Here is a 9,719-nt window from a genome sequence, read left to right on the forward strand (position 1 = left end):
TAAACGCTTATAAATATACTCGCGTCATTTATCTTAAAACTGACTATTATTTTTGTTGTTGTTGTTGCAAACATGCACCGAGACAAGCCGTGCCCCGTGTAGATCTATAGACCGGAGAAGCCAGCGCTGTCAGCGCGAACCTATTACGGCTGTCCCAGCGTCATGCCTTGCTGATGGCGTTTCCACATTCCTATGACGGGAGACCGATCCATCCATATGGAGACGTCCACTGTATTCGTTTGAGTAAAACCCCGGGGGGTAGGGGACTCCATCCAGGAATTGAACTCAGGACTTTTTATTTTATTTTGAGTGAATCGCTCCGACTACAGAGACACCCAGCCCGCATTTTATTTGGTCGTCTTTCGAAATTCTATTCCAAATGAGCGTCACGTGACGCGGTGATTACATCCGTTCGAAAATCCCAATCGAGCAGGGCATCGCAACGTGCTGGATAGCTAACGGCCCGTGGAAGGAGACATCGCAGAACTACATCTCATGTGATACACCGTCAAGAGGCCATTTATCCATCCAGTAGGGGGGTCGTTGAACTTTCCGTCACGCGCTCCTGCAGAAAAATATTCATCACATGGTCATTTAAATATTAGTTTTTTTATTATCATATAGCTGGCCTTTGGACACTTTGTGATCAACCGAATGCAATGTATTGGTTTTCTCTTGTGCAGTCATTGGCGACTGTCAGGGGAAATGTTGTTCGTGAGCACCTATGAAGGCCGGAACGATGAACGATGGTGGCGGTGTAGCGAGCACAACGATGATGATGGTGTAGCGAGCACCACGCGCGGTCGCATTTGTGTATCCCCCAGTACTGACGGTTCGACACAGACACCAGGCACATCTACCGCACGTTCATCTGTATCAATGGTGAACTATTTTGCGTGGCGATAACGATCTGCCCGCCACACGATTACACCTCTATAATAACGCAGTCACAGATCATCTGCGATGGGCTAAATCTGCACATGTCTTGGTTGCGCACTGCGCTGAATATACGCACACACACGTACAAAATACTATTTATACATTATATATGTACACACACACACCACGATAGTTTCAAACAACGAACACAAAACGTGCTCAGAGCACACACGCGGCAGCAGCCTGCGCGCTTTGCACTTTTCCCCGCTGCGTGTGATTTGACGGTTTCGTCAATTTACAGATTTGATTACAACGGCAGGGCAACGATACCGCCCGAACGTGCACTTACATTCTGGTCATCATGGACTCTATCGCCCCCCCCCCCCGCCCCCCGCAAGAGTACACACGCATACATCGGGCACGGCAACAACCTCCATTCGCCAATGAGTGGCACTGATGTCGCCGCTTCGCTTTGTGCCAGGCTAGGTGCGCTTTGAGGCCACGTGAAGTGTCGAAGGCTCGCTGTTGGCAGGAGGTCACGGGACAGACTCAAGTGTCAATGGGGTTGACTGACTGAGATGACTGGCAGATGCACCAGCTGTACCACCTACTGTACCAACTTGCTGCGTTTAATCCACCCGGCGCTCCGCTCGTTATTGTGAGCGTCGCTCCTCTACCCTCCGTTGTTGCTGGAGGGCGACCGCCTCCAACTGCCCAGTTGCGTCCTTCACGAGCCTCCTCCACAGAGACCGATCTTGACACCGCTGGTACCGGTCATCGGCAAGTCCAATAAGCTTTACGTCCTCGTGTACCACACCAGCCCATCTCTTCTCCAGCCCGTGTCGCGCCCGCTTGCCAACTTCTATCCGGCCAAACCAACTGCTTGGCGGCTGGGCATGCGGGCTACGAAACCCACCCAACGCAGCCTCGCATGCCGGAGGAGCTCGCTGACGGGACTTTGTCCAGGGCACACAGTCCCCCCCCCCCCCCCGTGTAGCCTTGAACAGGCTCTTGGGACAAGTGCTGTTAGCGAGCACCTATGGAGACCGACACGGCACGCGAGAAGGTGGGTGACCACCATGACGCCCGGACGCCTTTGTCTCCCCAGTGCTGAGCTGATGTTTACACACCGCAGCGGGTACTCATTTAACGCCGAGTCGCTCCAATGGGGAGGCCCAAGACCGGTTCGATTGATTCGTTAGCCACTCGTATTGACCGTGAGCGGAAATGGAACTCGGGATACCAGCGCGCTCGCCGCCACGCGATTGCTCCGTGGTGCAGCGGCACACGTCCGGGCAGGACAAAGGCGCGCGGACAACCGCGACGCACCCACGGCGCCTTCCGCAACAGACGCCTCTCAGCGGGGCTCTCACTCGGTTTAAATAAGGTAATTCTATTAGCGAAACCCGTGAACGCGAAGCCAACTTTAGCCGCAGCCGAGCGCTGGTCCCCCCCTCCACTCCCCGTAGAGGAGACAACAAGGGCGTGTGAATTAAAACCCCGAGCCTCCGTGTCATCCTCTGGGCCATTGTCCCGCGGAGTTTCGGGCAGCGAGACCTTCCATCGCTCGTCGAACTTTCAGAATCAAGAGCTGTCCGCGTGATGGACGACCACACCACCACCGCCAGCCCCGGCTCCGAAACTCTCGCCTCTTGCCGCGATGTTCCTCGACTCGTTCCTTCGACGACGGTCTTCCGATGTCTCTCATTATTCCACCCGGGAACTCCTCACCCTCATCGTCGTCATCCTCCTCATCGTCATCCTTCGCAGTCCATTCCCCTTACACCGTGGTTCGAGAGGGGTTCGCCCTCGCGAGAGGCGATGTCGCGTTCTCCCCCGAGGGGCACGGGTTCAGGGTCGAGAAGGGCGCCACGGGGCACGAGCCGGGGCACGAGCCGGGACATTCCTCCATGACGGTGCTCAGAGGGAGACTCACGCCTCGCCGCCCGGGCATCTTGCGGTCCGCCCTCTGAGGCGGCGAGGACGATGAGGACGTCGATGAAGATGGCGACGACGAGGAGGAGGAAGAGGAGGAGGAAAAGTCACCGCTGAACCTGTCTGCAGGTTTCAGAAGCCCGACTTCCTCCACCAACGCGCGTTCCGATTGCGTTGCCCTCAGGGACGCCCCAACGTGATGAGGTCCCAACGCGGCTCCTCCAACTTCTCCTCCATCCCCGCGTTCTGCTTCTCCTCTCACCTCCTTCTTCTCCTTCTGCTGCCCACCACCACCGCCGTCGTAATCGTCGTCGTCGTCGTCCTCGTAATCATTCTCATCTCCGATCCTGACGCGCGAGCTCGCAGTCACCTCTGAGACCTCCACCTCCAACTCCATCTCCTCCATGGGCCCCGAGATGTCACAGGGATCTTCCCGTCCCACGGGGCTGTGCCTCTCCGTGAACACCACGGAGTCGCTGGCGTCAGAGGCGAGGGCGAGCGTGGAACGGGGTCCCGTGGAGCGCGAGCCGCAGAAGCGGTGGTGTCTGTGGCGGCGGTTGCGGTGGCTGCTGTGGTGGTGGTGGTGGTTGTGGTGGTGGCTGTGGTGGCGTCGCAGGTGGAACATCTCGGCAAGGACGCGGCGGCACTGGCGGCGCAGCAGCGCGTACACGAAGGGGTCGAGGGCCGCTTTGCTGTAGGCCAGGCAGCGCGTGAACAGCCCCCAGCGGCGGTCAATGAACGGCACGGCGGGGCTCAGCTCCACCAGCCTGCACGGGGCGGGGGGAGGGGTGACGGGAGGGGGGTGCAAGGGTGGGGGCACGGATGGGAGGGGGTACGGGCGCAGACACATCCTCACTTTAGCGCTTTCATACTGGTAGGAACCTCCTGGTTACACCAGCCCACAGGGGATTATTGTGTCCGTCCGACCGTCGTGAAGGGAGGGGCTGGGTGGGGAGGGGAGGGTGGGGAGGGGCTGGGTGGGGAGGGTGGGGCTGGGTGGGGGGTGGGAGGGGTAGGGCTGGGTGGGTAGGGGCTGGTCACCCCGTGGTGCCCTTATAAAACTCAATGTTTAACCTACTCACGCCGGCTTGTGCCCGCCCTCACAGTCGGCCATATTTGCGGAATACACCACGCCGCCGTTGACCCTGGCCATTGACCGAGCAACCCAACGTTCCTACTAGCTCCCTCCGCAGAAATGTGTTTATAGACTGTATTGTGTGCACGACAGTCGATGTGTTTGCCTGTGTAGACCGTCTCCACGATTTCGACTTCAGGAATCTGATCAGCTATAAAGCTATTTTTCACAAATGTCCAGTAGACTAAGAGTATGTATTAGAGTGTCTCTGCGAGAATATACTGTCTCTGCCTCGTGGATAACTGTCTTAACAATGTGTACTGTATTTGTATTGTGTACTCTTTGTACTGTCAATTACCTTGTGTAGACTTGTGTAGACTGTAACTGCATTGCGTAGACTATAAACACTGTCAGACTGCGACTGCCCAGTATAAGACTGCCGCTGTTTTGTTTCGACTCTCAGTAGCCCCTGTAGAATGTCAATCTATGTTGCGTACAACATTGACCGTGACCGCATAACGATCTGTCGACGCACCACCGTTTCCCAAATGCACACGCACGGTCCACACTTTGCACGCAGACTCACTCACGCGGAACGCTCAGAGAGTCAGTCGTCTGTTTGCTATGGGTGTGGGTGGGGATTTGATTTGAGATTCCTGGCACTGAACCCAGTGGGAGGAAGAGCGCGTCGGAGCTCATTCCACTCGAATTTTGAAGTCGTTACTTCAAGGTAATAACCATCGCTAAGAACTTGCATCTTGGAATCCCTGCCTCACTTGATACAGCAAATCTGGCTGTGACGGTCCCACCTGATGACGGAGACTTGTGTTGCCTCCGAAACGTCGTGCTTTTTATTTTTATTTTTTTATTTTTTATTAATTTTTATTTCATTTTTTACCTACGTGACTTTACCGAAAAAACTAAGAGTACTGTATGTCGTTACTTCTGTCAATCTGTGTGTACAATTTGTTAGCATTCTCTCCCCCACCCACCACCCAGGTCTCTTAAGTAAACAAATATATAATTGTATCTGCGAACTTGCAGCTGCTTATAGATTAAGTTGATGTGGTGTATATCCATATCCAGATTATTGTTATCCATTTAGTTTTGTTGTTATTGCGCCTGTTTAACCCGGGGACATTCTCGCCGAGTCTCATGGCTCCTTTTTAAGAGGGTCCTGCCAAGATTTCACAGTATTGTAGTCGGGAATGATCGGTATCTATAATCTCAATTGGGTAATGTTATGGTAATTGTTGTTTTAAAATGTCCAACACAACAGTAAGTTAACGGCGTGCATGTCAAATGAAAAGATGTATTGAAGTCAAGCGTTTTGTGTTCCGCATATCAAGTAGGCTGCACTACTCCGATATTATTATTAAGCAATAACCTTAATTTATAGCGCTCGTTCAACCCACTGCTGGATGTAGACAACCCCCCACGCCATGTCAGTCAAGAAGCTTGCTTCACCACACTTCACCACACTTCGCCTTGCCGGACATTGCGGGTTGGTAAAAAGTGGTGGGTGGGAGGTGGGGGAGTGGAAGCTACCAGAACAGTTTCAGACAATCAAACGCCACTGGTGTGTAATGATGATGATGATATCACGATGCTGATCGTCACAGTACTAATGCTTAACGTCATCACTGATTATTCCAACTGATTGTTGATGATCGTCATTTGTATAATGGTGGCGATGATTGTGATGATTACCATTATTAGTATTTACGACGATCGTATACGGTGGTAATGCGGACAACCTGCCGCGTGGCTTCTCACCTGGTGATGACGTAGGGCGCGAAGCAGAGCACGAAAGTGCCGATGAAGGTGCTCACACGCCGGGGCGCGCGCGTCCTCCGCGCCTTCTGCTCCTCCAGGCAGCGCGCGCGCACGCTGCGGGCACGGGTTCACGCGGGCACGAGTTCACGCGAGGCACGGGTTCACGTGGGCACGGGTTCACGCGGGCACGAGCTCACGCGGGCACGGGTTCACGTGGGCACGGGTTCGCGAGGCACGGGTTCACGCGGGCACGGGTTCACGTGGGCACGGGTTCACCAGGCACGCGCGCGGACGCTTGGACGCACGCTACGGCTTGGCTGGCGAGTGTGCGTGGTGGTGCGACTGCATCGGGGCCCGCGGGCCGGAGTGAGCCAGGCGTGAGGCTAATGAAGAGTGGCGGGGATAGTGGAGCATAGCGACGGAGCCCCCAGTCCACTCCTCGTGCCGTGCGACGTGCACGCTAACCACGCGTGCGTACGGGACATCGGAAATCACGACACGGGCACACTGGATAGTCATGCCACTCGGTGGGTTTGCTTGGCACGGCGCTGGAGCGTTGGTGTTGTCGTTAACGCACTGCCGAACTAAGAACCCGGCAAACTAAGTTCGATTCCCGACCCCCGGTTAGCATCAGTGGCGATTATCTGAACCGGTCCAGGGGCTCCCCGAGGTCGAATCAACATTCAATGAAGTATCAACGCGATGTGCAAACCGTCAGTAGTTCGGGGAGACAAATGCAACCGGGCGTGGTTCCGATCACACCAGCTCCTCGCGCTCCGTGCGGGCATTCCAGAGGTGCTCACGAACCGCACGTGTTCCCAACATCTTCCGCAGGCTACACGGGGAATGTTCGTCCTTGTACGCACGCACGCACGCACGCGCGCGTGGTTGCAGCTATGATCGCGCGCGCGGGGCATCGCAACCCACCTGGGGTGGATGTCCACCAGCAGGATGAGCGCGTGCATGGTGACCACGTCGATGCGCTGGCAGTGCGAGCGCGCCACGCGCAGCACCTTCAGGTAGGTGAGGCACAGCACGAGCAGCGACAGGAAGAAGGTGAGCGCGTGGTAGGCGAGCGAAAAGGCGGCGAACGACGCCGAGGACCCGCGGTGCGCGCTCGCGGAGCCCGCAGACCCCAACGGGCCGCCGGGTGCCGACGGCGGCGGCGGTGGCGACAGCGGAGGGCCCTGCACCAGGGTGCACGAGGCGTACGAGGGTCCGTAGGCCAGCCACGAGGGCGAGTGAGCGAGGGCGGCGGCGGGGAAGGCGAGCGAGTGAAGCCACGCGTAGGCGAGGACCAGCGCCGCGTCGCGACGCCGCATGTGGGCGGCGTAGCTGAGGGGGAAGAGGACTGCGACCCAGCGATCGAGACCCAGAGCAACCACGCTGAGCATGGCGTTCGTGGTGAGGAAGGTCTCGGCGAAAGCGGCAGCCTGGCAGAGGCTCTCTCCACACGGCCGCGACGATGACGAGGACGACGATGACGACAGGGAGGAAGATGACGACGACGACGACGACGATAAGGACGCGTGCTCGTCCTTGGCGAACACCTGGTGCTGATTCTGCTGGCGCGGGTCGTTGGAGTTGGACGCCGTGAACGGGGCGGTGGGAGTCCCGGTGTGGCCGGAGCGAACGACGCCGGCCAGGGTGAGGGGCATGTTGAGCAGGGTGAGCAGCAGGTTGGAGCAGGTGAGGTTGAGGATGAAGACGCCGGGAGCTCGCTTACGCAGCTCGCTGCTGGCGCCATAGCAGCAGAGGACGGTGAGGTTTGACACGAGTGACACAATCAGCACCATCGCCGTGGACAGCGCCAATAACAACTCGACGGTATCCATTACTCTCTGTCTCCCCCTCGATACTTTCTCTGTCTCTCTCTCTCGAGATGATTAAATTGGCTGCTGCTATTATTATAATTGTCGTATCAAAGAGAGAAGGCAATCAATGTAAGCGCACGCGGCCACGATGCCAACTCGACGAGAGCAGCAGCTGTTGCGGTGAATGACAGAGAGACGAGAGTTGACGGAAGACGAGACCAGGAACGCGCCTCCGCCGGTGATGTCAAGAGGCTGGAAACGCAGACGAGGCGGCGGTGTGCGGCTGACAGATCCGTGTGCTGTGCCGGCCAGAGCGCCCGGCCGCTTTGAACGGACGGATTCGCGCCGGGTGGTCTTGGGAGAGACACAAGAGACACACACGGACACACACACACAGCGACGCGATGCGACCGTTTGGAGCAGGTTACTGCAACAAGGAGGGGAGGCGTGAAGAGATGATCCCCACCACGCGTGCGTGATTACTTGAACCAGGGAGGCGCACGGGACTGCAAGGGTTAACTTGGATTGTGAGACGGGGAGGAGGAGGTTCCTGTAGTGGCGACTCGAACGAACAGCAGCGCCCCCCCCTCCACCTGTCCCCACCGCCCGCCCCCCCCTAATTAGGGGCAACTTCCGATTTGGCTAGGAAGGGAATTAAGTTCACGGAGGTAATCACGGACAATGCCGCAGAAGCTACCGCACCTCGCTATCGTGTATTTCTATTTTACCAGGTACAGTACCGCAGCTCTAGCATTGTGAACGCACAACCTTCAAAGTCTATTCGTACGGCATCCCATCCACTAACAGTGATGGTTTCAGGGCTTCACTCTGGTTGCCGATCTGTGGTTGCAACTCCAATGTCCGTCTTGCTATCATGCCCTCCTCCACCCTGCACACGTGTCCTGCCGGTCACACCGCCTCGTCTCTCTTGCCACTCAACTTCAGTGCTGCATTTCATTCAAAACGTCCAAGTCACGCTGTACCTCCATCGTGGCTCTAGTATCCTCTGCATCCATCTCTATTCAAAGGCCAGAATAATTTATTTTATTTTCTATGCATCTGATTAATATACCGATATGCTTTCTAACTATCAAAGAAAGCAAATGAAAGCGTTATTTTAATCTACAGAATGTCAATGTAGATCAGTTAATATCACTAACTTCAACGTGTAACCCGCAGCCGCACACAGTATTCGCTCACGATCGAAGGCACTTGGAACAACAGACAAGCTGGAAGGTAGCCACACGGCGAATAGGTGCCCACAATTGCCCACGCTCCGCGGCCCTATATATATTAAGGTGTTATGCACCAATTCATGAGTATTACACGTGGAAGAAACCCAGAGCACTTGGAGAGAACCCACGCACCTGGCACAGGTGGTGGGGGGGGGTCCACATTTTTCTGTACCACTTTCTCTTGGCAAGCCAGCAGGGCATGGCGTCTCGATGTCCACGTGAATAGATCGTCACAACATTTGTTTGATCCAACCTTGGCCTCCGCAGTGATGGGTTACCGGCGTGCATGTGAAGGTGTATCACCGTTAATGCCACACTCACCCACGAATTACCGCGAAAAGTGAGCTATGGATGTCATATTTGTATTCCGCTGCCGAGTCTGCTGAAATAGGGCGCCACGATGTCTAGAAGATGTTAACTATGTCACCTGGTATACAGGAGGTCATGGGTACGATCCCGACCCTGGAACCTGTATGTTAGGAGTTTGCATTTTGCGGTTTCGTGGATTTTTCACCGGGTTATCCCCTCCACATTTAGAAGCGCGCGTTTATAGAGTATTTGGCTGCAATAAACTTCCACCTGATAAGCCACTTCGTTGAGTCATCATTTGCGATAGCTAGGTCGCTTTTGAAAAAGAGCTATATAGCTCAGTGAGTCTTACCTGGTAATATAAAAATTGAGTTTATGGTCAAAAACACCATCGTGTTTGTTGTGCATAAACTACGGCCCACAGTACTCAGCAGTTCTGGTTTGACCAGCAATGAGGTCGTCTGGGAATATGAAGGAGCAGGGGGTGGCAGTGATCACTGGGGATCACCAGGACGCATTCTAGATCGTTTCAATCGCGACGCACAACACATGGAATTAAGACTCGAGAGAAATTAAATTAGGACTCCATGGACTTAGTAGAGTGAGGAATAGAAACCGAGTAAAAAATGTATATTGTAGTAATCGTATGGGTCAGTGTTAAGGTCAATATGGAGACGTTTAGTCTCAGAAGCAAAT

At 55.2% G+C, this 9,719-nt stretch overlaps 1 protein-coding gene across 1 annotated transcript; it reads right to left on the bottom strand.

The window, feature by feature from the left end:
* Window positions 1-1,898: 1,898 nt before the first annotated feature.
* Window positions 1,899-7,792, bottom strand: LOC133345405 (uncharacterized). Its single transcript, XM_061556123.1, has 3 exons — window positions 6,593-7,792; window positions 5,666-5,779; window positions 1,899-3,581 (listed from the first exon to the last, which is right to left on the bottom strand). The coding sequence occupies exons 1-3, from the start codon at window positions 7,498-7,500 to the stop codon at window positions 2,660-2,662; spliced, it is 1,944 nt and encodes a 647-aa protein (XP_061412107.1). The 5' UTR covers window positions 7,501-7,792; the 3' UTR covers window positions 1,899-2,659.
* Between the last annotated feature and the right edge of the window lie 1,927 nt (window positions 7,793-9,719).

Source organism: Lethenteron reissneri, chromosome 22, assembly GCF_015708825.2.
Source record: "Lethenteron reissneri isolate LAM-NWPU_2019-01 chromosome 22, ASM1570882v1, whole genome shotgun sequence".
Lineage (NCBI taxonomy): Eukaryota > Metazoa > Chordata > Hyperoartia > Petromyzontiformes > Petromyzontidae > Lethenteron > Lethenteron reissneri.